The sequence below is a fragment of the Trichomonas vaginalis genome, chromosome II, assembly GCF_026262505.1.
Source record: "Trichomonas vaginalis G3 chromosome II, whole genome shotgun sequence".
Taxonomy (NCBI): domain Eukaryota; phylum Parabasalia; order Trichomonadida; family Trichomonadidae; genus Trichomonas; species Trichomonas vaginalis.
In genome coordinates this window covers 23,774,086-23,800,398 of record NC_067204.1, presented here as the reverse complement: position 1 = coordinate 23,800,398, position 26,313 = coordinate 23,774,086, and the positions used below count along the sequence as shown (strand labels likewise).

The 26,313-nt window shown below is 34.0% G+C and overlaps 13 protein-coding genes and 4 pseudogenes across 17 annotated transcripts, besides 1 other annotated feature; 14 read left to right on the top strand and 3 right to left on the bottom strand.

Annotated features, from left to right (window-relative positions):
* Positions 1 to 33: 33 nt before the first annotated feature.
* On the top strand, positions 34 to 4,407 carry TVAGG3_0598570 (guanylate cyclase protein; the record flags this gene model as incomplete). The annotated part of the gene is made up of 1 exon (XM_001323518.1): positions 34 to 4,407. One exon carries the CDS (start codon positions 34 to 36, stop codon positions 4,405 to 4,407), a length of 4,374 nt encoding a protein of 1,457 aa, XP_001323553.1.
* Positions 4,408 to 5,515: 1,108 nt separating this feature from the next.
* TVAGG3_0598560 (cell division) lies at positions 5,516 to 6,571 on the top strand (the record flags this gene model as incomplete). Its single annotated transcript, XM_001323517.1, has 1 exon — positions 5,516 to 6,571. The coding sequence occupies one exon, from the start codon at positions 5,516 to 5,518 to the stop codon at positions 6,569 to 6,571; it is 1,056 nt and encodes a 351-aa protein (XP_001323552.1).
* Positions 6,572 to 6,743: 172 nt separating this feature from the next.
* TVAGG3_0598550 (glycosyltransferase family) lies at positions 6,744 to 8,390 on the top strand (the record flags this gene model as incomplete). Its single annotated transcript, XM_001323516.2, has 1 exon — positions 6,824 to 8,347. One exon carries the CDS (start codon positions 6,824 to 6,826, stop codon positions 8,345 to 8,347), a length of 1,524 nt encoding a protein of 507 aa, XP_001323551.1.
* Positions 8,391 to 8,720: 330 nt separating this feature from the next.
* Positions 8,721 to 9,677, top strand: TVAGG3_0598540 (basic amino acid transmembrane export protein, SEVEN transmembrane protein 1-related family; the record flags this gene model as incomplete). The annotated part of the gene is made up of 1 exon (XM_001323515.1): positions 8,721 to 9,521. The coding sequence occupies one exon, from the start codon at positions 8,721 to 8,723 to the stop codon at positions 9,519 to 9,521; it is 801 nt and encodes a 266-aa protein (XP_001323550.1).
* A 96-nt stretch (positions 9,678 to 9,773) lies between these two features.
* On the bottom strand, positions 9,774 to 11,370 carry TVAGG3_0598530 (papain family cysteine protease domain containing protein family; the record flags this gene model as incomplete). The annotated part of the gene is made up of 1 exon (XM_001323514.1): positions 9,936 to 11,354. One exon carries the CDS (start codon positions 11,352 to 11,354, stop codon positions 9,936 to 9,938), a length of 1,419 nt encoding a protein of 472 aa, XP_001323549.1.
* Positions 11,371 to 13,023: 1,653 nt separating this feature from the next.
* On the top strand, positions 13,024 to 13,842 carry TVAGG3_0598520 (phage tail repeat-like family; the record flags this gene model as incomplete). Its single annotated transcript, XM_051239699.1, has 1 exon — positions 13,024 to 13,842. One exon carries the CDS (start codon positions 13,024 to 13,026, stop codon positions 13,840 to 13,842), a length of 819 nt encoding a protein of 272 aa, XP_051097523.1.
* A 520-nt stretch (positions 13,843 to 14,362) lies between these two features.
* TVAGG3_0598510 (serine threonine-protein phosphatase family) lies at positions 14,363 to 14,605 on the top strand (the record flags this gene model as incomplete). The annotated part of the gene is made up of 1 exon (XM_001323512.2): positions 14,363 to 14,605. The coding sequence occupies one exon, from the start codon at positions 14,363 to 14,365 to the stop codon at positions 14,603 to 14,605; it is 243 nt and encodes an 80-aa protein (XP_001323547.2).
* A 4-nt stretch (positions 14,606 to 14,609) lies between these two features.
* On the bottom strand, positions 14,610 to 15,457 carry TVAGG3_0598500 (annotated as a pseudogene). Its single transcript has one exon. A coding segment is annotated over exon 1 (848 nt).
* A 237-nt stretch (positions 15,458 to 15,694) lies between these two features.
* Positions 15,695 to 26,313: part of a mobile genetic element that runs on past the window's edge.
* Positions 17,825 to 18,222, top strand: TVAGG3_0598490 (annotated as a pseudogene). Its single transcript has one exon. A coding segment is annotated over exon 1 (398 nt).
* On the top strand, positions 18,242 to 18,397 carry TVAGG3_0598480 (uncharacterized protein; the record flags this gene model as incomplete). The annotated part of the gene is made up of 1 exon (XM_051239698.1): positions 18,242 to 18,397. The coding sequence occupies one exon, from the start codon at positions 18,242 to 18,244 to the stop codon at positions 18,395 to 18,397; it is 156 nt and encodes a 51-aa protein (XP_051097522.1).
* On the top strand, positions 18,417 to 19,001 carry TVAGG3_0598470 (phage tail repeat-like family; the record flags this gene model as incomplete). The annotated part of the gene is made up of 1 exon (XM_051239697.1): positions 18,417 to 19,001. The coding sequence occupies one exon, from the start codon at positions 18,417 to 18,419 to the stop codon at positions 18,999 to 19,001; it is 585 nt and encodes a 194-aa protein (XP_051097521.1).
* On the top strand, positions 19,290 to 19,874 carry TVAGG3_0598460 (HNH endonuclease family; the record flags this gene model as incomplete). The annotated part of the gene is made up of 1 exon (XM_051239696.1): positions 19,290 to 19,874. The coding sequence occupies one exon, from the start codon at positions 19,290 to 19,292 to the stop codon at positions 19,872 to 19,874; it is 585 nt and encodes a 194-aa protein (XP_051097520.1).
* TVAGG3_0598450 lies at positions 20,866 to 21,526 on the top strand (annotated as a pseudogene). Its single transcript has one exon. A coding segment is annotated over exon 1 (661 nt).
* On the top strand, positions 21,899 to 22,813 carry TVAGG3_0598440 (organellar and viral DNA polymerase type B; the record flags this gene model as incomplete). Its single annotated transcript, XM_001323509.1, has 1 exon — positions 21,899 to 22,813. The coding sequence occupies one exon, from the start codon at positions 21,899 to 21,901 to the stop codon at positions 22,811 to 22,813; it is 915 nt and encodes a 304-aa protein (XP_001323544.1).
* TVAGG3_0598430 (organellar and viral DNA polymerase type B) lies at positions 23,370 to 23,984 on the top strand (the record flags this gene model as incomplete). The annotated part of the gene is made up of 1 exon (XM_001323508.1): positions 23,370 to 23,984. One exon carries the CDS (start codon positions 23,370 to 23,372, stop codon positions 23,982 to 23,984), a length of 615 nt encoding a protein of 204 aa, XP_001323543.1.
* On the top strand, positions 24,073 to 24,966 carry TVAGG3_0598420 (KilA, N-terminal/APSES-type HTH, DNA-binding family; the record flags this gene model as incomplete). The annotated part of the gene is made up of 1 exon (XM_001323507.1): positions 24,073 to 24,966. One exon carries the CDS (start codon positions 24,073 to 24,075, stop codon positions 24,964 to 24,966), a length of 894 nt encoding a protein of 297 aa, XP_001323542.1.
* Positions 25,406 to 26,277, bottom strand: TVAGG3_0598410 (annotated as a pseudogene). Its single transcript has one exon. A coding segment is annotated over exon 1 (872 nt).

The window sequence follows — 26,313 nt, the reverse complement described above, 5'->3', positions numbered from 1 at the left end:
AATTTGATCTCTATGATAATGATTCGATTCCAAATGGGCTATTATAGGGTCAAGAGGAAATTCATAAAGTTCTTAAATTTCCCAATTAGATTCTATTTCGAAACAATCCTTGTTGCTACCCTCTGCCCAGTTATTATCGGCTTGGGTGAGTCTTTTTATGCAATTGCAAAAGGCGACAGAGATCCAAGGACAATAATAGCTTTTGTTCTATTCATTCTTTCAGATGCATATGAATCATATTCTTTCACAATGGTTCAGGAATTTGCTGCAAAATCCGTTTGGATTAATATTTCCCCGCTTTTAAACTTTGATCCAACAATCATGACACTCGTTATCATTACAATGAATGTTATTCTTATCCCATTCTTCGTTTTACTTCTTTTCGAGTATTGGGCATTTTTATTTGCATTAGTCATTCATTTTGCTATTTTTGCCTACCTTATGGGTTACATGCTCATGAAAATTCCATTTATCGATCTGCTAACAAACAGTATGGGTGTTGGGTGGTATGTTGGTTGCTTACTAGCAGATGCCATCATGTTTGTTGCTACATTCTATCAGAACATACACTATGCAGTTCCACTACTTGCCGCTTTGGTAGGTTTCATGGGTACAATTCCAGCTTTTATGATATTTTTCATTTTTCGTGAGAAAAGTATCGTCAAATCGATAGCAGAAGAAATTAAGAATCAAGATGAAGCAAACGAGTATTACACACAACTCGGAATCGACACTAATCCCGATAAGGCTTTATTATATCTCAGACTTGCTTTCCAAAACTGTCTTCCGAACTTCTACAATTGGACATTAATGAATTTTATTGTGGATCATCATGAATCTGAAACGATTCTCGCTACAAGTTTACAGATTTTGAATTTCTTCCCAAAGGAAACACGCCTTCAGAATAAAATCCAGCGTATTATCCTTAAGAGGAGGAAACTGAAACCATCAACCCGCTTCCTTCTTTATCAAGTTGATGCTGTGAAAACATTAAGACAATTCTCAGTTTCAACGGCATCGAAACTTAAACTGATTGAATTAAAGACAATGAGCCGCCATTGCGAGATGCTTACCAAAGGTGCGATAGACAACTCCGCACTTGAGCCACATTATTTTGAACAACTTGCTGCATCTGCACAATCTGCTCGCGCCATCTGGAAAGAAGCTCTTTTAGGATCACCAAACAATCCAAAGTTCTGCGAAGAATACACAAGATATTTGATTGAATGCGAATGCGATTTCCCAGAAGGCCTTAAAATGAAGCACAGACAGCAAGTTATCGAAATGGGTAACAGTTTCTCTGTCGATCACTCTTTCAGATCCATGGTTGTTGCATTTCCGAAATATCTTACCCAGAAGATCCTTGATTTACAAGGCGGTGTTATCAAGAAGAAGCTTAATGATCCAAAGGGAAGCCAAAGCAACAGCACCAACACCAACAGTAACAGTCAAGGTTCATTCCAGTCAACAATGAATGACGAAGCTTTAGATGCAGAACTCGAAGAATACGTCGGCAAACAGACTATTACACTCTCAAGAACAAGACTTGCATTGCATAGAACTCTTGAAAACAAACTTCCAAGGTCAATTAAAGTTTTGGTTCCTGTTGCTACTTTTGTTGTTATTTACGTCATTGCATGCTTCGTTTTTGGCAACGTTTCATCAAGTATGATGCTCGAAGATATGGTTCAGTCCATGGACCAGCTTGATTCAATTTCGAAGACAAGATTCTACCTTGCTCTCTCCAACATCCACATCATCTTTTCATATGCCAAAGCCAACGATGTAATGGATAAATATATGGAAGTTTTGAAGGGAATCCAACCAAAAGATCACTATCTTTACGTTAACTTATTTGAAAACCTCATCGTCCCAACAGTTAATCTTACAGCACATGCTTCAAAGAACCTTGACCAATTCACAGAAATTTTATCGGATTTGGCCCTTAAAGGCACAGATGTTTTCAAGATTGCTAGCGTTCTTATGAATCCTGAGCAATTGGTTGCATCATGCATGTATACTCCTGCACTTCCAATTGCACCGGGAGTTACAATTCCTTACGCCCTTCCTGTTACGATTAACGGCCAACCAGTTTATTCACCTGCATCACTTAGTACTTTAATGGCAGGAACACTTGTCAATCAAAGAGAATTTTCTGGAGAGAAATCAGCCAAATATTTGATGACAAGCCCGGCCACATGCGAAGTGTCATTGAATTTCAAGTCAATCTTCATCGGTTCTAATGAAATTTTTGGAAATATTTCTGTTTTCCAAAATCAAAAAGGTGAAGGCTTGAAATCATTCTTCGCATTTGTTTCAATCCTTGTTCCAGTTATCACATTCTTTATTGCCTTCTGCCCATTCATTATCATTCATTTCCTCACATTAAAGTCATTGAAACAGATTGTTGAAATCATCAAAAGCTTCGACAACAAAGCAAAGGCTGAGGCCAAGGAAATGATTTTAATTCAAAGTGGCACCGAAGATCAAAGAATGGCAGAAATGCATACGAAATCAAAAGCAAGTATTGTATACATCGTTGTTATTGGCATTATATCTGTGATCTTCTTAATCATGACATTAATTGGATGCAGATTTGTCGTTAATGCAAACACAAACATCATTAACATTAATGGCTGGAACAGATATGCATCAGCAAGGTTGTCATTGGCTGCAGAAACTCTTAACTTAATTGCAACATCAGTTGCAAAGAAAGGCATTGCAAGGTCTTATATTTACACGAATCGTGAATTGATTTATAAGATGTTAAAGACCCTTTCAGGATATTTAGTTGAAGCAGAGAATTCTTTAATCGATGGAACAAACGAAACAGTTCCTTGCCAAGGTTTCGATTCTGAACTAGATAATTTGAACATTATTAACCAGGAAATAACATCAGAAACAGATGATCCAGCAGACTATTACGGCAAAGTTTCTATCCATCAGCAAATTTCTATTTTCTCAAACTATATCGATACAATTCTTCAAGATTTCATGTCAAATAAGTCATTAAACGTAGAAGTTGTTGCAAACGCAATCAATATCGCCAATGCTTATCTATTTGAGAGAATGTTCCAAGTAACCCAAAGACTTTTAGTATTGGCTCAGAAACAATACGATAAGATCATGACAATGTTTTACATTTGCGCTGCTGTTTTAGTTGTTCTTTCAATAATTTTCGTTATTGTAATTGCTGCTTATTACAACAACAGAGCAAGTGCATATAAAGCCACCATATTTGTTCTAAAAAGATTCTCTCCATACGCTTTACTCAACAACAAGAAGTTCTCAAAGATATTCTTGAAAGGAAAGGATCAAGAAAAAGATGATAGATTATCCACAGAAGGATTAATCATCAGGAATGCAAACGACCCAATCTTTTGCACAAACCTTTTAGGCGTTGTTGAAATTGTCAATAACTCCGTTTCAACATTGTTAGGATACACACCTGAACAGATCTTAGGTCAAAATGTTTCATCCTTCTTCGCAACAATTGATATGGAAAAGGTTTCCCAGAAGATGGAACAAATGAAGACAGGTCAGTCATCAAGCTTCTATGAAGATGATTACACAGTTGTTTCTGATGCTTCTAAGGATATCCCTGTTCACGCAACAATCATCGGAATGAAGAAAGAGAAGGATACAGATGTCAGCTCATTTGTTGTCATTTTAAGAGATCAGACAGCTTTAGTTGAACAGAAGAAGGCAGCTGAAGAAGCTAAAGCCAAATCAGAGAAGTTATTGTATCAGATCCTTCCAAGAGATATCGTCGTTCAACTCAACAGAGGCGAAAAAGATATTTCTTTCGTTGTTCCATCAGCAACAATCATCTTCATCGATATCAACAAGTTCTCAGAATACGCTGCAAACTTAAGTCCACAAGATATCATGGCAAACTTGTCTTATTACTTCGCTTGCATTGATAAATTGGCAGCTAAGCATACAATGATCACAAAGATCAAATTAATTGGTGATATTTATATGGCTGCTGCAGGTTTATTCAACCTCGATTCTCCACCAGAATCACATGCAGAACAAGTCATCCAATTCGCTATTGAGTGCGTCAGCATCTTAGATGAAGTCAATATCAAGTTGGATGCAAGTTTACAGATCAGAATCGGTATCAACACTGGTGGCCCAGTCATCGCTGGTGTTTTAGGTACTGATAAGCCTGCTTTCGATATTATTGGCGATCCAATCAATGTTGCAGCTAGATTGCAAAGTACTGATGAAGTTAACCACATCCACATTTCTCAGGCAACTTTCGATTTGATCAGGGGTTCTAATTACGAAGTCACACAACGCGGTGAAACATTCCTCAAGGGTAAGGGCAAGCAGATGACTTATTATGTTACTGTTCCTCCAACGGTCTTCAATGCAACAGGATCTCAAGTGTTCAAATCATAATTTTATTTTTAGTTTCGTATTATCTAATGTTATTTTAATAAAAATTTTAGTTGACATGAACTTATTTTAAATTTTCCAAATTTGATTTTTAGTATTTTGAAAATTGAAAAGCAACATTTCATCTATCTTCTATTTATCAGTATTCTAATTCAATAATATATGAATTCATTCGTTTGGAATTAATCAGAAAAAAATAATTAATTTCGAATATGTATCTTCAAGACCAAGCGTTTATATAAGCCTTATGGATAAACAACGCTTCCATTCAGTTAATTTTGTTTTTTCATCTTTATTTTCAAATAATTTTAAAAAGATCCCTTGAATTGGTCTTATAAAGGCTGATTCAGTTTCGAACACCATTGCTATACATTTTATTTGCCTTAGGATAATCTCAGCTAACATAAAATCATTTATCATCTTACAATTTGCCTTCGAAGTTCTTCATTCTTAATTGACTTATCAAATTTCATAAAATTGACGGCACAAATAATTCTTCTCATCCGTTCCATCCTTGGATGCATAATGTTTTCTTCCCAATTATTAAAAAGTTTTTTTTTTCGAATGATTCGAGCAGACGTCCAATGAAAGAGTTTTGAGGAAAAATAAAAAATAGAGATAATTGAGCCATTCATACATGCCAAGTTTCATGCAATATGCCCGAAATTATCGAAAATCTTTGTATCGATATTCGGAGTCAAATAAAATGGATATAGAAACATGCGTTCATTATGCACACAGGACCGATTCTCTTAATATTTCAGAATAAATTACTATTTTTATTCTAATTTTATTTCAATTTTTATATTTTCAAGCTTAAGATAGAAATATTACTGCGATTTGTTAATAAAAAGGAACAAGGTACAATGTTTTAATGTGAGTTTCAATTTATAAATATGATCGATTGTACGTTTTGTCATTTGAAATTTTGAAATTGCGGAAGTTTATTTTTCATTTTTAAGTTATTTTTGCATTACATAGAGCATATATTAAAAATTCGCTGTAAGCTCATTTGAAAATAACTGGCGCAAATTTGAGATTCTATACGTTAGCCTTCAAATTTTGAAATTTTGATGAAATTTTTTTTAGTGCGTTTATTTAGTCGTTTCAGATGCTACATTCTATTGGCATCACAAGTGAAAACACATTTTCGAACTTTTCACTTCCTAAATGTGGCTCAGCAGATATGATTCACTCAATAGCTCTTCAGCAAACAAGAAAAGATTATTCAAGATCAGATGATGAGTATAGTGATCCGTCTATTATTCTTGATAGTGATGATGAAGATGACGATGATTGCATATTCAGCGATTTCGATCTTCCAGACGATTTTACAATCCCGAATCAGAAAGCAATCGCCCAACCAAAAGAATTTCATTACGATATGGCTCAAGTATTACAGAACGAAGAGACATCACAAATCATTCCCTATGGATTGATAGCCGAAGTCCAAGGTTCAAAATTTAGCCAATATAGATTTTTACTTGCTGACTGGCTGTTCAATCTCTCATTTTGTTATCCAACCAATACAGAAACTCTCTTCCAATGCTTCAAGGTAATGGACACATATTTATCCAAAAAACATGTTCCATTATCAAAATTACAGCTTATTGGATGCTCATGCCTTTGGATATGCTCAAAGGTTGATTTTCATACAATAGAAACATTAGATCCTCTCACAAAAAACTGCCATCAAAAATACACAAAGGCTGAATTCCGTCAGGCCGAAATCGATATTCTTACAACAGTAGATTACAAAATACAGACTGCTTCGGCCAACTATTTCTTAAAGTACTTCCTCGAAAAAATTAACGCATCTGCAAAACTCAGCGCAATAGCATCATTTTATTCAGAAGTTTCATTGTTGTATATGAACTTCAGTTCGTATGCTCCTTCAGTGATTGCTTTATCTTCATTGATTATTGCAAACCATCTTTTGAACAATGCATGCGATTTACGTCCGTTAAAGTGCTATCTGAAGAATGTATGCCAAAATGATATCCTTCTTTGCACCAATATGCTTAATAGATCTGGCGGAAATATAATTACAAGAGAGAAGCTCGGCATCTGCAAGAAACTTCGTAGACGTTATCATGAAAAAGATATAGATTTGTTAATTGCTAAATCGGCTGATTTGTTTGAGTCATTTAGTTCAATTGTTCATTAATATTATTAATAAATTGTTTTTTAATTTACTATAACTACTTAATCATTTTTTTATAGACATGTTTGTAGATGTTTTGTGGTAGCAAGGTTAAAAACAATACTATTTATTTCGAGAAAAATGAAATTCTAAATATTCTAGGGACCTAAAATCAAATATTTAGGGAGAAACATAATGAAAATCCATAAAAAAGATCTCAGGCTTTTTATTATCTATACAATCCCTTCGTTTTTACTCTTCAGTCTTTTCTTTTATATGAGTACATATGGTGTTCCTACTGAAATTGACGACGAAAAAGTTTGTTCTTTTGATCTTTCTGTATCAGAAGATTTTTTCACGCTTAAGTACAAAAGGAATATTCCATTCATCAATACATCCAAAATATTACAGTATATTAGATTAGAAACACATTATCTCGATGAAAAAGTTCGCTTTGATGGACCATCGGGAAGAATAATAAATTCAACGCAAAACTCTGTTACGATACAGTATTACATGCCAACTACATCGAAATATAGTGGTATTCTTAAATGTGGCAAAAATTTTGCAAATCAGCAAAAATTTAGAACCGAAATTCACAATTTTACAATAGACGATGAGTACAGTCGCCTCAGCTGCCATCATGAAGATGACTATCCTATGCGATGGTGTCATGCCCACAACATTGTTTACGATAAATCCCAATTTCGATTCTTATCTCCGGCCAAATTTACATTCCCTTCACCTTTCCTAATTCCAGGAGCTCGAGCTGGCCCATTTGATGTAGAAACAGACCGATTAGAAACAGAACCAGTCACATTATTGTATACAGCGCAGAATTATCCAGAAAAATTGATTGTTGATACAAAACCGAACTATTTATACGGCGGATTTTACAATTATCAGCAACTTTGGCATGCAACTTTTGATTTTATTATTCCATTTTACAAATTTGCACGGCAATATAAAGTTCCTGATAATGTATCCAATAGGATTGTGTATACAAGATCACAACCGATATGGGGATTTATGGAACTATGGAAAGTTATCTCAGATCGACATTTTATCAACCTTGATAAGGACAGAATTGCTCCAACTCTATTTAAAAACATTACAATAGGCATAGAACGTAATGAAAAATATCCTTTCATGAACAGAACTGTTGATGACGGCGTTGGATTTAAATATAATTTCAATTCTTCATCAGCACCAACATTTAGAGATGATGTTTTACGCACAAATAACTTATCAACAAGTGCTGTTGGCGTTGATGGTAAAGTTTACGTTCTATTCATTGATAGAAGAGATGCAGGGCGTTCATTAACGAATACTTATGAATTATACGAACACATGAAGAAAACATGTGATTTCTGCAAGGTAGACCTCATTAAAATGCAGACAATTCCTTTTATTAAACAGATTGAATTAGTTTCTCGAGCATCTGTCCTTGCCGGACTCCATGGATCAGGTTTGACGAATGTTATGTGGATGGCACCAAGTAGGGAGAATCACACGACCCATTTGATTGAATTTCTTCCAAAAGGATATAATTGTCGAGATTGGTATAAGACAGCAACAGAAGTAGCAAGAGTTGAGTACCATGAAGCAATGGCTGTCGATAAAGGATACCACAAAGACAATGTAAAGCTTGATTGGTGCTTGGAAAGATTATATTTCTGTCCTACAGCACAATGCCATGATTTCTTAAGAGATCAGACAATGACATTGAGTCCAAAAGATTTTGATAAAGTATGGCTACCAATCGTTGAAAAATTGAAGAAAACAATTCTTGTTCCTTGAAATATTCATCTTATTTATATTTGTTTTGTATGTAGTAATAAATATATAGATACTCTAATTGATATGAAGCCTTTTTATAATACAATTGATCAAATTAATTATTTTAAATATTATTGACGTGTAAATTATTTAAATCAATTGAATTTTTGAATCTTTTGCGGCAAATTAAATAGATAAAATCGCTCAAGTATATCAATTATGAAAATAAGATCTATTAAACCTACTTAGATTTTTTCATAATGAATTTCGGACTTAATTTCAATTTTAAATATCGAGATTAAATAAAATAACTTAATCCAACTAATGGATCAGTGATATTAGAAAAATCACATGTAAGGATATGTATTTTCAAGGAAAAATATCATTTTTAACAATGAGTGAATGCCATGAAGGTTATATCCATTGGATATACAAGCTTTTTGGTAATTGTGTCGCAACTCCCAAAGAGCAAGCAAGCTTTGGCATTGGAATGGTATCAAATTGCATCTGGCTTATCTGTTCAATTCCTCAAATTTATCATAATTTTAAAACAAAGCACGTCGAAGGACAGAGTCCATTCTATTTTAGCTTAATGGTTGTAGCAGATTCTTTAAATTTAATTGGAGCTCTCATTGTTCATGCTTTGGCAACTCAAATCGTCACAGGTTTTATATATGTAACAGTTGATTTCATTTTACTTACTCAATTTACATTATATAAAGGCTGGCCATGCCAAAGAAAGAAAACTCACGATACACTTGGATATTCAAGTGATATATCTCAAGTTTCATTACTTACAGCTTCAGTTGCAACAGCAGCAGTTGTTGCAATCGATTACTCAGCACCATACCGCGGATCAAAACTCTTCGGCTCAGTTTCAGGATGGATAGGTTCGGGATTATACATTTCATCTAGGATTCCCCAGCTTATTAAGAATATTGAGAGGAAATACATCACTGATTTCAGTCCTTTTTATATCTTACTTATTGTAACAGCAAATGCAACTTATTCTTTTTCCGTTTTCCTCTATAGTTTAGATCCTGAATATCTTTGGGCACAAACTCCATGGATTGTTGGTTCTCTTACACCAATGATGTTTGATTTGACAACTTTGATCCAAATTTGCATTTTTGGAAGGCATCCACCTGCTCCAGCCCAAAAAGAATTATATATTGACGGATATTCTCCTCAATAATCATATATTATATTGACTATTAAGTCAAAATTTCTATAGATATTTGATTTTTTTTTAAATAGTTAGAGTAAATCTATCTTTTAATAGAGTAATTCTTTATATTATATTTTCCCATTTAGCTTCTTATATTGACAAGGCAACACCACTTGATGTTGCTCTTACATTTGTTGAGGAATTGTCATGCAATTTTCTTAGGCTTTACTCCTCTTCAATGAATTGAATTAATAAACCCTGAAAATATATTAAATAAGGTGGACTTCTAACTATGAATGATATTGCTTTTCTATTTTCGGACATAATTTTTAGCTATAATATCTTTCGGCAATATAAAGTTAACAAACTATTATATGATGACAGAATATAAATACAAAACAAGCTTTATTTAACAAAATAAATAATATAAAAAATTTCAAATTAAGTTCTTGAAGCAGAAAGGTTGACTTTTGTTGTTGTCAGTGAGTCATAACTATCTTTCGAAAACTTTAATGGGAAATCTCCAGCCAAAACTGAACCAGGACTAAGAGAATTCGCCAAATCAATGTATTCATAAGGGATCATGTAATGACCACATGACAATTCATCCCTTACGTTGCTATATAATGGTTCAAAGTATTTATTTAGTTCCCAAAACTGGACACTGTTAATCATTATTCTTTCCCCTGTTGTTAGGTCAATAAAATAGGTATAGGTAAATCCATAATTGTCTTCGCTAACAGAAGGATCGCGTAATAATGAAGATCCAAGCATAGTAAGCGCATATGTATGAGATGAGTTACAAATTACACTTCCTTGAAGACATTTAAGTGGTGTATATGTATTAATAGATGTTGAAGATATATTTAATGGCAACCAACTGTAGGGAGAGAACAAATTTTGACATTTTGAATCTGTAAACTCGCTAGAAATTCCTTGTCCATCGCTAATTGTTCTTCCAATGTATCCTGATTGAAGTCCTCTAACAGTTATGCCTCCATTTGGAAAGTATTGTGAATTAAATTCAACAATACTACGACGGCATGTATCATCGTCATTAAAGCCTTCAACAACGAAATTCATATATTTTTTGCTTACAACTGGTACTGCTGGTTTTTTCGGAATAAAGAAATCTCCATTACTAAGGAAAGTTGATGCTGATTTTGAGGCGCAAAATGTTTCACTGTAAAATGGTGGACATGTAGTTAAACTTTTATTGCATTCTAATGTATTTTGAGCATCAGAAATTGAACATGGTAAAAAATACTTCGCTTCGATAATTGGTAACGATAAAATGAGTGGATTTTTTGATGATACAAGCATATCTTTGATTTGCTGTACACTAGATCCAATTGTAGGTTTTTTAAATTCTACTAAAAAGGTTTTTGTTGAGTTTTGCTGTTTTAAGAATTTCCTTAATTGTGATTGCTCGTTATAAAGCATATTGATAATTCTTGTTGCAGACAAGCTACGTCCGGCACTGAAATCTTCACATAATTCTGAATAATCAGCGGAGGTGTTTAAACAAAGTAATATAATAGCTTCGATTATCCTATATTCTTCGAAAGACACATAATCATCGTTTGTTAGTTTATTGTAAGAAATTCCCATTTTGCGGAAATAAGATTCGAAAAATGAAGTTAATGAATATATGTAATTAGGATACTCCGACATCTTCTTTGATGGCACATCGAAGCTTTGATCAATTATAAAGCGTTTCGGATAAAATACGCTCTGAGGGTCAACATCTTCAGCTGGCCTTTGATAAGAAAGTGATATAAGCATTGCAAAGAAGGCTACAATACATGAAAATATGATTGTACCTACAATACTAGCTTGAAAAGATTTTTCGTTTTGCATATTGAATTTATTTTAAAAATTTAATATTTATTCCGTATTACCACAAAAATTGTGAATATTTGTTGAATTTACACGTAATAATTATTAAAGTTAAAATGAATATTTCTGAAATGATTAATTGAGTTAGGGGTGGGGGTGAGGGTCTGAATCGTGATCCAATATAATCTTGGATAAATTTTAAAAACTTTCTAAAAATTCATATGGTACAAATATCAATGAAAAAGATGATTTTTGGAGAATTGCTCTTCATATTGAAAAAAAAAAAAAAAAAAAAAAAAAAAAAAAAAAAAAAAAAGGGAGTGGGGCTTCCAGGCACTTCGTGCCTTCTAACCCTGAGGATGAATGAGTATAATGAAGTTTTTTTTTTCTTGGGGTGGGCTTCCAGGGGCTGCGCCCCTTCTAGCCCACATAAATGAAGTTTTTATATACGGGTCTTCCAGGAGCTTTTCACAAAATATATATGTTTTCATGTTTTGTCATGATTTCATCGTAAATGTTTTGTCAAGACTTCTTCTTCGTAAATGTTTTGTCAAGACTTCTTCGTAAATGTTTTGTCAAGACTTCTTCGTAAATGTTTTGTCAAGACTTCTTCGTAAATGTTTTGTCAAGACTTCTTCGTAAATGTTTTGTCAAGACTTCTTCGTAAATGTTTTGTCAAGACTTCTTCGTAACGAGTGTAAATGAACCAAAAATAATGTTTAGGTGAAGAGGTGAGATTTCACCTGTTTTTTCACCTCTTTTTTCACCTCGTGAATTTGTCATGATTTCATCGTAAAGACTTTGTCAAGACTTCATCGTAAAGACTTTGTCAAGACTTCATCGTAAAGACTTTGTCAAGACTTCATCGTAAAGACTTTGTCAAGACTTCTTCGTAAATGTTTTGTCAAGACTTCTTCGTAACGAGTGTAAATGAACCAAAAATAATGTTTAGGTGAAGAGGTGAGATTTCACCTGTTTTTTCACCTCTTTTTTCACCTCGTGAATTTTCATGAATTTTACACCAAAAATAATGTTTAGGTGAAGAGGTGAGATTTCACCTGTTTTTTCACCTCTTTTCTCACCTCTTGAATTTTCATGAAATTTACACCAAAAATAATGTTTAGGTGAAGAGGTGAGATTTCACCTGTTTTTTCACCTCTTTTTTCACCCGTTGAATTTTCATGAAATTTACACCAAAAATAATGTTTAGGTGAAGAGGTGAGATTTCACCTGTTTTTTCACCTAATTTTTCACCCTCTTGAATTTTCATGAAATTTACACCAAAAATATACTACTAGGGTCATTTACGAAGAAATCTCAACAAAGTCTTTACGATGAAATCTTGACAAAGTCTTTACGAAGAAATCTCAACAAAGTCTTTACGAAGAAATCTCAACAAAACATAGACAAGAAAGTTCATGAGAAATTAGATGAAGAAGTCTTAACAAAGTCTTTACGAAGAAATTCATGAAAATTCAAGAGGTGAGAAATGAGGTGAAAAAAGAGGTGAAATCTCACCTCTTCACCTAAAATATATTTTTGGGTCATTTACGAAGAAATCTCAACAAAGTCTTTACGAAGAAATCTCAACAAAGTCTTTACGAAGAAGTCACAATAAAGTCTTTACGAAGAAGTCACAATAAAACATCTGTCACTTTTCGGGTAAAAACATTTTTATTATTATATATAAATGAATTTTACAAAACCACCGTTACCCTTCTTTGGAAATAAGAGTAGATGTAAAGATATTCTATTGAGAGAACTTAAGAAACTACCGAATGGTCTAACATTTGTAGATTTGTTCGGTGGAAGTTTCTATATATCCCATTTGTGCCATACTGTATTTCCTGACTCAAAGATTATATGCAATGACTTCGACAACTATATGAACCGTCTCAAACATATACCAGACACAAACAAAATATTGAAAGAGTTAAAAGAAAAGATACCTATAGGTAAGATGGAACGTATACCATTAGATAAGAAAAATACTGTCAGAGAGGTTTTGAAAAAGGCAGAGTATATTGACTGGGATAGTATATCTGCTAGACTATTATATAGTGGTGCTATAAGAGTTCATGACATTGAAACACTTATGTCAAAAGTTTTATATCTTAACTATACAAATGTTTTCAAAGAGAACATAGAAAAATATATTGAGGGTATAGAGTTTGTGAGATGTCATTGGACAGAGTTGTATGAAAAATATAAAAACAAGGAAAATGTTTTCTTTATAGTAGACCCGCCGTTCTATAACACATATGATTTTCAATACCAAGTAGACTGGACTTTGAGAGACTCTTTAGAAACTTTAGACGTTTTACATAACCATCCATGCTTTTACTTTACATCCGATAAAAGTGGTTTGGAAACCGTTATGAGATGGTTAGAGGACATACATGACTATGATTTTAGATACGATAAGATAGAATATGAGAGAGGTCCTATAAACCGGAAAAAGTGTCATAACAAAGAAATTTTACTAGTAAGTAAATGTGGTTTGAAATAGGACTACTTGTTTTAGGTTTTTTCCATTGTGTCATTTACTTATTTGACGTGGCAGAAAAGTACAGAGAATATGAAGATGAACCAATACCAGCAAATGTTCAGCATATGTACTCGTAAGAGATATTTTTATCTAATATTAAAATGGACGCACAGAACTTAGCAAATGCACAGCAACCTGGACAACCAAACCCAGAGAATATTCCAAATGAAGTTAGAATACAAACTGCAATGGCAAACTATGGTCAAGTGCCAACAGATGTACAAATGCAAACTGCCATGTCAAATGACGCTGCGTTAGGTTTGCCACCATGGTATGCAAATATGAGATGGAAAGAGTTTTATACAAACCCTGAAGTGGATATAAACAACTTTATGCAGATGACGCGAACACAGGAGTTGACCCAGAATATGTTTTCTACCAGAGGAGAAACAGAATGTATGAGCTCCAGTTAAAGAATGCTATGGAACTCAACAGGAAACGTAAGAGACTAGGCGGACATTAGATTTTTACATATAGTAAAATGGGTTTCTTTGGAAGAATAGGAAACTTCTTTCGAAATGTTGGAAGAGGTATATGGAATGGAATAAAATCTGTCGGAAGAGGAATTTGGAACGGTGTCAAAAATATTGGTAAAAGAGTAGGTCAGTTCGTTGGTATTATACCTAAAGACCCTGAACCAGAAGAACAAGCTCCTGTTATACAACAGCCTGAACCTGCACCACAGTCTAGTTGGCAACCAAATCCAACACCTCAACCGTATTAAAAAATCATATTTTTACCGTTCGATAGTAGTTGTATATGAAACTAAGTTCTAAGTAAAACGCGTGGTATAATGGAATTATTCTCTTTCTTCCATCTGTAGTAAACCATACTTGAAAGTCTGAAATACTTCCACTCGGTGGTTCGTATAACTTTGTAGGTTTTTCGTAAAAGTCATTTGCCAAGCATAAGAAAGAGTTTTGGGCGCCAGAAAATGAAGCATGAACAATAATAGCATCTGAGTCGAAAACATTTTCATATGTTCCATTAGGGTTTTCGACTTCATAAAAGTTCGGGTGTACTGGATATGCTGCAGGCTGATTTAACATCCTCAAAAATCTATACCATGCCAAGTTGTTATATTTTGTAGAAATATAAACGTTTTCTCCAAGGTCTTCTATTCTATTGATTTTAACAGTTGCATTTTTCCTGTCATATAAAATATCGAGATGGTACTCTCCTTCGTCAATGTTAAACTGGTTTGCATATTCGATATAGATATCGTTTATTTTTTCTTGAAAAGCTTGAAGAGTTGTTTCTAAGTTTACAAGCAAATTCACTTGTAAAAGTTTTCCCTGTTCAAATTTCTCATACGTACGTTTTTCTTTGTTATAGTATCGAACTTCAAAAGCGACCGTAAATGGGAAACCATGTATGGCTTCTGAAATGAACTTCATTCTACGAAAGCAATAGCTTTTGTGACGGATGGGTCTCTTAACCATCTTAACGGGTAGTCAAAACGATAGCCTTCATGCTTTACGGTCTCTGTCTCAAACTTTTGACCGACATTCGTAAAAAGTTCATCTAATGGTTTAGTTGTAGCAACTCTTGAATTTTCTTTTTCTATTGAAAGCATATTTTATCTAGAATAAAAATGTCGAATGAAACAGCGTCTATGAGAGAAATACAACACAACCGACAACTCATTTTGCAAGCTCTAAATAAGAACACAACAAACTTTTCAAACTATTCTAAGATATCTGAGTCATTGAAAGAAGGAAACTTAAAACTGACGATAAACCCAATGACAGATGAGTTTCTGTTTCAAGACAGTAAGAACCATACTGTCTGTGTAAATCCAACAAAAGGAACTTTAAACGAGAAACCTATAGATGAACTTCTTTTGAAAGCAGATGTTAACAACAAAGCTGACAAAGAGTATGTCATTGAAAAAGTTCAAGAAGAACATGACAGAGCAGATGCAACATATGCAACGAAAGAGGATGTTGAAAAGAAAGCTGACAAAGAGTATGTTGACGATGAGTTAGCATATCTGGCTAGTGGGTTAGTGAAGAAGGCAGATAAGGAATATGTGGATGAAAAAGACAATGAAATTATAAAAAGGGTTGAATGGTACCATGAACGGACATCGAAGATTTTAGAAGGTAAAGCCAATACAGGGTGGGTTTCAGGATGTTTAGACCTTAAAGCTGACAAGAACCATACACATACCATTGCAAATATTACAAACTTACAAGAAACCTTAAACAGGAAAAGTGACGTTGGACATACACATACCATTGCAAATATTACAAACTTACAAGAAACCTTAAACAGTAAAAGTGACGTTGGACATACACATAACTTCTTCTCAACTGTTGGTATAGAAAGTATTTTAGGAACGATTGAAAAAACTGGTGGGGGTGGATTATATTTTAAACCTCCTAACTTTCCAGAAGGTTTAACATCGGATAAAGACATTAAATGTAGAAATGTCTATGTCATGGAGGATGAAAAAAAAGTTAAATTCACTGCTCAAGATTTATATGATAAAAAAGCTGACAAAACAGAGCTTCAAACGTTAAAGACAGAAATACTTCAAACAGTATATCCTATAGGTTCTATTTACACGTCAATGAACTCTACCAAACCAGAAGTAGTACTTGGTTTTGGAACTTGGACTCAAATAGTCGACAGGTTTTTGTATTGTGCAAACTCTTCAAAGGAAACAGGTGGAAGTAAAACGATTTCAGGTGCAAATTTACCTGCGCACAGTCACTACGTAAGTTTAACTACATCTGAAGCAGGTTTGCATAGTCATAGATTTTGGGATTGGTCATCAATGACAAAAGGTAAAGGATATGATGTTAAAGACGACGTTAAGTTTGCTATAGATTGTTACTGGAGTAACACTGAGGGAGGAGGAAACCATATACATCGCGTTTCAGGATATACGCAAACAACGGGACAAAGTAAAGACTACATGCCACCTTACATGACAGTTTACGCATGGTATAGAATTGCTTAGTCGTCATTTTCAACTTCTTTAGCATATTCGTCAGGAGTTGTCTTATATTTGTTAGGAACTGTCTTTGAAAGTATACCACCTTGAACCTTAACAAGTTTGAAACGAGGTCTGACAATAGTAGTTTTATCTTCTGCTTGCAGTCTGTACATTTTGCCATGTTTGCCTAAAACTTCATAATATTCTCTTGTATACTTTCTTCTATTTTTACGAACACGAACGTGAGTACCTGTCGAGTTCCCATTGTTGTCATAGTCAATAGTATTTTCATATATTGGTCGCGTTTAGGTATTTCTATTTTTACTTTGTCACCTTTCTTAAGTTTGAAGCCCGGCATTCTTTCTTGTTTGTCTCTTTTGACTAAACTATTAAATATATAGTCTTTCTCTAAGTCGGGGTTGTTTTTCATTTCTTCGGGGAGTGGTTTCCCAAACCTTTTTGTTTACGGCTATTGTAAATATTTAAAACTTGTCTCATCTTTGCCATGGAGAAGTGTCTATATTTGTCGTCATATGACATTTCATTTACTTCACCACCTTGTGGTTGATTTAAGTCTCTTAAGATTTTTATACAACTGTCAATGACACCAAGAGCAGAATGGTTTTGGTCGACAATGAAATATTGGTTTACATTTTTTGAACGCAGATAGTTTTTTACATCATCTGATTTGAAAAGAACTTTCACAGTCAGATGTCAGTTTTGTTGGATGGTATTTGTCAACGAATATTGTCAAAGCAGTTTTCACATCTAAAATATTTTTGGATTGTAATGGTATGGCTTCACAGTATCTTGTGTTTTGACCGACAAATATTAGCCAGTATGGTGGTCCATCTTCTCTATACCTCGGAATGTTTTCCAAGATATCCATAACCAAGCATTTGGTGTTGAACTAAAGATTTTTATCATGAGTGCTTTCTTTGTTCGCTTTAGAAAACATAGGGTCCTTGTTTGGATTCGTCATTTTTTACCCTATAAGAAATGGGTTATTTGGCGCATTAGCAGGAGTTGCATCTAGATTTTTGCCAGCAGTGGGAACAATAGCCAGAGGTGTATTTGGAATTGGAAGGAAGATTTTGAGTACATTGGTATACTGAAAGAGAAAGCACAACCTATTATACAAACTGTACAGAAAGGTTGGATGTAGCACGAGATGCAGCAAATCTTATTCCAAATCCTGAAACAAGAGGAAAAGTTCAAGGATGGATGGATAATGTTTCCAGACAAGCAGGAAACTACTATAACAAAGCAAATGACTACTATAACCAAGCAGGACACTATATGGACCAAGGTGAAAGATTCTTTAACAGAGGATATAACCATGCACAACAGTGGGTAAACAACAACCAACCGCAACCACCTCAAACTTGGGAATGTAAAATTTTTTACTGAGATGAAATGAACAATACAGCATTGAGACAAATGGGTTCAAGATGGATTTGTCGACTTCCAGCAGTTACACAACCACGTGTTTGTCAAGTTCTTCCTATACCTCAGGAAGTTTTAGACCGACTTAAAAAACAACAACAACCAGTTGAAAACAAACCAAACTAAAATTTTTTACTGAGATGAAATGACCGAAGAAGTTGAAACGGTAGATTTGACACCACAAACAAAAAGTTCAGAACCATTGTCAAAACCTGTCAAAGAACTTACAGATGAAGAGAAAAATTCAATAATAGAAGGTGCAAGGTCTGGAAATACAAACCCTAACTATAAAGTCACTTTTCATAGAAATGGAACGGCTAGTATCTCAAAAAAGAAACAGACTCTCACAAATAAAATATTGAAGTCTGAAGGAACTAAAGAGACAACAGATGGGAAGGTATTCTTCACCGACCAACAGTTCATTATAGAACATCTCATTGACTTAGAGTCAAAATATTCTAAACTTTACAACAAACACAAAAAGTTGAAAGGAAAACAAAAACAAATGGCATATGATATTTATGAAGATGTTGACGACACAACTGTTCCTGCAGGTGGGGTAAAGTCAGATGAACCGAAAAGTGACGAAAAACCGATAGAAGAAGGTGAGCCAAAAACTGAAGATAAACCAAAACCAAAGTTTAGTTTCCAAACTAAACCAAGTCAACCTTCATTAGCTGGTATGGGTTGGCGTCAAAGACTTATGGTAGCTGGTGGTTATGTTAAGTAAAGGAAAAAACATTTTTCAAAAAAAATATTTTTTTATTTTATTTGAAATGTACGCCGAGTTTGTTGGAAAAGACCGTTGGGAAGACATAGATGAAGAAGTCTTTACAAAACATTGACGATGAAGTTCATGAGAAATTAGATGAAGAAAGTTCATGAGAAATTAGATGAAGAAGTTCATGAGAAAACATAGACAAGAAAGTTCATGAGAAATTAGATGAGAAATATGAAATGACATACCATTTTAAAATAAAACATTTTTTAAAAAAACATTTTTTTTATTTTATTTGAAATGTACGCTGAGTTTGTTGGAACAGACCGTTGGGAAACTTGTTTGTTAGATGAGAAATATGAAATTCACTGTTGTGAGTCATTTGAAGTCAGAAAAAAAGAGACAAAAAGAGTTTTAAGCGAATGGGAGCAAAATAACGGATATGCTAGGATGAAGATGAGTGGAAAAAACTATTTTAAACATATTGTCATTGCAACTCATTTTATACCGAATCCTAACAATTTACCTTTTGTAGACCATATAAACCATATAAGAAACGACAATAGACTTGAAAACTTACGTTGGGTCACTCGTTCTGAAAACAATAAGAACAAAAGCAAATTTGCAGATATTGTATTCGAATTTGTCGACGAACTAGAAGATGAAGCAATTGAAATTACAGACTATGGCGAGCATACGTTTGAGTTTTACTACTATAGCGAAGAACAAGACTCTTTCTACTTTTATACCGGCGTAAACTATAGGAAATTACAAGTATGTTTTACTAAGGCAGGCTATGCTTATGTAAACACTAGAGATACAGATGGAAAACGCGTTCAAATACGTCTTAACAAATTCAAGAAGCTATATGGCATACCATTTTAAAACATTTTTTAAAACAATATATTTTTACATATATTAAATGCTTCAGGTTGAAAAACAAAGAACAAATGTAACAGATACAAAACCGTTAGACTATATCTTTACAAATGCCGGTAGGACTATATCAGATGAAGAAATTTCATCCCGAATTGTCTTTCATATACAACTACGGAAAAGTGCTGAAAAAGTATTGAAAAATAATGTTTAGGTGAAGAGGTGAGATTTCACCCGTTTTCTCACCTGTTTTCTCACCCTCTTGAATTTTCATGAATTTCCTTAAGATAGAAAAAAATATATTTTAGTTTTATTTTTTTTAAGTTTGGTCATCCTTCACTGTATGACAAATATACTATATTTTACTTAAAAATATGCAAGCGGCTCATAGCTCAGTGGTATGGGCTACCTCGCTACAGACGTCGAAGACCTCGGTTCAAATCCCGATTCGCGCAGGTTTTTTCCTTTTATGCAGTGAAATTTCATGTACATAGGTTACTTTGGTGTTAGACCCTAGTGAAGAAAATAGAACGATATAAGTTTACATTTGTAAGGTTACTTTGGTGTTAGACCCTAGTGAAGAAAATAGAACGATAGGAGTTTACATTTGTAAAGTTGGACGATAAAAATCTCTGCTACTAGCAGTACTGCTACTGTCAGTAAAAGTACTGCTACTGTCAGTAAAAGTACTGCTACTGTCAGTAAAAGTACTGCTACTAGCAGTAAAAGTACTGCTACTAGCAGTAAAAAGGAAAATTTGAGAGGGTTTTCGACGATAAAGTACTGCTACAAACTGTCAGTAAAAGTTACTGCTACTGTCAGTAAAAGTACTGCTACTGTCAGTAAAAGTACTGCTACTGTCAGTAAAAGTACTGCTACTGTCAGTAGCAGTACTGCTAGTAGCAGAGATTTTTATCGTTGTGGTCCGACGGTTAAGCCACAAACGAATGTCCGACGTCCCACCAAAAAATATTTTTTTATTTTTATTGTAAGAACTGAAATGACAGTCGAAGCAAAAACGTTCACGAACAAATCTAATGGCGAAACATTCACAAAAGGCACTTACAACGGTATTGAAGTCTTACGTAGAGACATGGATGGTTTATATAAATGCAACAAAGATATGTCAGCAGTTTGGGAAAGACTTTAGAAGGTTGTTGGAAAATAAGTCCTGGGAAGAGTATTATACGGCATTTTGTGAAGAATATACAACCGCGGAATTCCGCGGGTTGCTTTTTTATATAAAATTCATGCAGGAATTCCGGATGAAATCAAACAGGTTAGAGGAACGTATGTAGACCCAAGACTTGTAAACTATATAGCAATGTGGGCTTCTCCAAAATATTGTATAGCAGTTGGAAAATTCTGGACTCCATAGACAAGAAAGTTCATGAGAAATTAGATGAAGAAGAACTTGAAGATACAGTAGAGAATGCAAAACCTTTGTTCGAAGAAGAAGTTAGAAAAATGCATGAAAAACAAATAGAACATGAACGTGAGATATGTTCTGGTTATAGAGATTCTCCATACGAACTAGACCAATGGGAACAGAAGATTTAAAGAGAGAATTTAGAGAATATGAACTCGCTAAGATAGCATTAGAAGCTGCAGAAAAGAAGTTAAAAGTTTGGGGTCGTTTTGTACAAAAATATTGTGAGTAAATGAACCATTTATTTTTATTGAATTCGGCAAAAATATATTTTAGGTGAAGAGGTGAGATTTCACCTCTTTTTTCACCTGTTTTTTCACCCGTTGAATTTTGTAAAAAAAGCAACCGCCGGAATTCCGCGGGTTGGTATATTCTTCACAAAATGCTTGTTTTGAGGTCGAGCCATTTTTGGCTCCACCGTAGAAAACACACAAAACTCTTGAATTTGTTGCTGAACTCGGCAAAAATATATTTTAGGTGAAGAGGTGAGATTTCACCTCTTTTTTCACCTGTTTTTTCACCCGTTGAATTTTCATGAATTTTGTGCTGAAATAAAAAAAGTTAGTTTTTTTAAAAAAATATTTTTTATTTTTATTGTAAGAACATGTTAGCAACAACAGCACCAAACTCGTTAGTCATGAACCCAACTTCAATGTTAGTAGAGATGAAAAGCTTCATTCCTTCTTCATATACTTTCGAAACAGAAATCCAGAAGATAAAGCAGGAACTTTTAACAAGTACTTTGGACTGTTGTGCAAAAGATGAAACAAATGAACAGTATCTTTATGAAATGCAGGACATTATTGACCATTTACCTAAACTTCCTGAAATCCAACAACAAAAGCTCACTATTCCTGAATTCGATGAAATTGAAGTCAGACCAACCGACTCAGTAGAAATAAAGAAGTTCATACGAAAGGTAAACTATGAGTTTCTAGGATTTCATTGCAACCACAAAGTTATGGACAAAGACTGCGACATGGTATATAAGAACATCTCTGACATATATAAATCTGGGGAGTTTAAGACCTACGACAACTTTGTTTCGTTAGTTGCTGAATGTGTATGGCAGATAAGAGATAAAGATAGAAGATGTAAAATATGGAACGAACAAATAAAACCAGCAACTTTTGAGTTAAAGAAAACCATTGACGCCTTAGTCATACTAGCAGGTAAGGTTTCAATGTACAATGCTAAAATGAACCCGCAATGTTCTAAATGTAAGGCAGCAATTAGGAAATATAACTACTCAGTCAAAGAGATAGAACGTATGAGAAACGACTATGCAGACTTAAAGAAAGAAGCAGAAAAACCAGCAGAAGATAAAATGGACATGTTAGCATTTCTGAACAAAAACTATCCAACAGCAGAAGATTTCCTTCTATCTGACGTCAAGAAGAAGTATAAAGAAACTTTCGGTATCGTTAAAACATTCGATGTACTGACAGAAGAAATAGAAGCTACGAAATTGTTTAGGATTTCAAATATACATCATACAATTCATGTAAAACGCTTATAAAATAACAGGTGAAAAAAGAGGTGAAAAAAGAGGTGAAATCTCACCTCTTCACCTAAAATATATTTTTATTGAATTCAGCAACAAAATTCTGAGTAAAATAATTTTTAGGGCTTGTGTCAAACCGTTGAGTTTTCACAAAATTTAAAAAATAATGTTTACCATGTGAAACGCTTATAAAATAACTGAGGTGAAAAAACAGGTGAAAAAAGAGGTGAAATCTCACCTCTTCACCTAAAATATATTTTTATTGAATTCAGCAACAAAATTCATGAATTTCCTCATATGTTTGCTACCCTCGGAAAACCGAGGATAGAGATTCCATTCGAAAATCGTAAAAAATTGCGACCCGCGGAAAACCGAGGAACGCCTAAAACACATGAAAATCGTGAAAAATTGCGACCCCGACTTTTACAGGGGTCGCCTAAAACACATGAAAATCGTAAAAAAATGACCAAATTTCATGATATAACTGTATCTTTTATACAAGATAGAAAAAATAAAATTAACGTTAGTTTTTATTTTTTTTATTTTTTTATTTTGTATGTAAGAACAGGAAATGACAAACACTGAGTTTGAAACAGTTAAAAAGATAGACAATGACACCAAAGTGGTTAGAATTGGTGATTTAAACGTAAGATACTCAAAGAAATACAAAAAATATTCCTTGTCAGACATTCTAACACTATCTGAAAAGAAAACATCCCACGACTGGGTTAGAAATGCTTCTACTCAGAAAATTTTGACAAAAAATCCTGAGCTTATGATATCGGTAAGATTCTATGGAACAAGAGCATATCTTATAGACAAAAGTCTTATACCAGTAGTTTTGTTCTGGATTGACCCAGTTGTTGGATATAATTTCATAACATATGGTTCATTCGATACGGAACGTTGCAGTGAAGGCTTACTTTACATCGTTCAGAAACCGAAGGACTTCAATACAAAGAGATATAAGATAGGAAGAACATTTAATATAACTCAAAGATATGACAGTATAGTCAATAGAGTTAAGGTTGCGTTTGTTAACGATATGAGAGCTGCAGAAACAGAACTACTTGAAAAGTTTGAGAAAATGTATGGTGCTCCCACGAAAGGTAAAGAAACGTTTGAAGTAGATGAGATAGATAGTGCTATAAAATTATTTGACGAAGTTGCTGAAAAATACATGTAAAGCGTTTATTTTTGGTCTTTTATACAAGATAGAAAATAACGCTAATTTTATTTTTTTTTATTTTTTTATTTTGTATGTAAAGACAGATATGTCAACAACAGAGAACACAACAACTGCTATCGTTCATGAAGCTATAAATGAAGAATATGAGTACATACAGTTTAACAAACAACTCCGTCTCATTCGTTCGGTCAAAGACGACATGTACCAAATGCAAAGTATTTTGACAGAATGTTTTGCTCCAGATACTAAGGTTCCTAAAGACTGGTTTAGGAACCAAAGCACTATTGAACTATTAAATGAAGCACAGCGAGACAGACTTTTTTCTGAAAATCGTGAAGAACAGCGAGTGGGAGAAAAACCCCAGTCGCCAAAACTCTATGAAAATCGTGAAAAATTGCGAGTGGGAGAAAAACCCCAGTCGCCAAAACTCTATGAAAATCGTGAAAAATTGCCAAACGGTTTGAGAGGATATTATGTACATAGACTTCTTGTAAATGCTGTTGCAATGTGGGCTTCGCCTCGTTATGCTTGGTATATTTACAGACTTCTTGACGAAATTCATAGACAAGAACGTGAAGAGATGGAAAAGAAACTTCAAGCAAAAGACAAAAGCATTCAGAAAAGAATACCACGTTCGGTACCAAAAGGAAAGGAAAAGAACTATAAGTATATGATTTATACTGAAGAGATGGAAAATGAAGAAGATAAAGATATGGTTATGTTGCATTTAGTCAGAAGAAACAACAAAAGCTTTTACGACCTTGCTAAGATTTACAAATCTGACAGAAATTGGTTCTATCGCGAAAACTTACCGATTTCAATGACACCGAATGAAGATGTGAAACAAATAGTTCAAGATACGTTACCTCAAACACACTATGATATTAAAGGTTGTACAATTCTTACCTTCAAAGAAGATTTGCCATTGTTAAAGGAAAAAATAACAGAGTATTTTGACAACTTCAAACAAGCAGAGTAGATGAACCATTTATTTTTACGCTTGACACCAAAGATGGCTCAGGTAGCTCTATAAAGTAAATTGTCTTGTCAAATCCTTCTGGCATTCCGAGTCCTTCCATCCGACAAGAAAAAAATTTCCCGACAACTGGAAAAAAATTTCCCGACAACTGGAAAAAAATTTCCCGACAACTGGAAAAAAATTTCCTGTTGTTCGTCCGTAAACCATTCAAATTTTCGAAAATTGAGAACTTTTTGGTCGAACGACAGAAAAAATTTTCCTTCCGACAGGAAAAAAATTTCTTGACAACTGGAAAAGTTTTTCCTTCCAACAGGAAAAGTTCTTCCTTCCGACAGGACACAAACGAATGTCCGACGTTCCTCTTCCTGAATGTCTTCCAAAGCCAGAAGAACCGACAGCCCCAGCACCACAACAGACTAAGACTCAAACACTTACATTTTTACGCTTGACTTTTTACAATTTGAACTTTGTTCGCGTAGATGTGAATTCTGAAAGAAGTATGAGGGTCTTGTATGACTTTGTACTTCTCCCAGAGTTCATGTCTGTCAAACTTACCTGCCATGGACTCTTTCATAAGTTCCATGAAATCGTCTTCGGACAATCCAGGAAAAGATAATGTCAGTAAGTATTCTCTTTACATCCTTACTTAAACTCTTTGCTGTCTGTACACAAATGACAACAAGATGTTAAAGTGCCTAAGTTTCTTAAGAATTCGACACATGTCTTGTTCTCTATTCTTTAACAAAGGATGAGAAGCAAAGTCATCTAAGATAAGAAGACACCTATGAGGTAAGTCTTCCAATCGTAAGATTGCAATTTCTTCGAAATGTATTCTATCTCTTTCTGTTTGTTTCTGAAGTGTTTCTTCTCTAATATTCTCTGCATTTCCTCATTTGGGTCTTTAAACTTCGAATTGACATACTCATTTATAGCATTGTACTTCAAAACTCTTCTTTGGTACTTCTTTATCCAATCTAACAACTCAGAGTCTTTTATACATACTAACTTAGACTTCTTTATAATATCTTTGAACGAATTTACGGTTTGATCGAATTGACCAGAAGTACTACAAATGACTACTAACTCATAGAATGGGTTCTTCTCATCTAGTTCTTGTTGTTGTGCAGCCATTTTAAGATAAGTGAAAGTCTTACCCGACCCAGGCGGTGTGATTAGACCTGTTATACCATTCTGAGCAAATAGGAACTTGTCATGTATGGGTTTTATCTGAGCATTTTCCAACTTCCTCTTGTTCTTGTTTAAAACATTCTCAAATTTCTTGTCAATGTCAGCAAACTTTTTTTCTAACATATTTTTAGAAAATTAAAATTTTTATTTTTTTTGAAA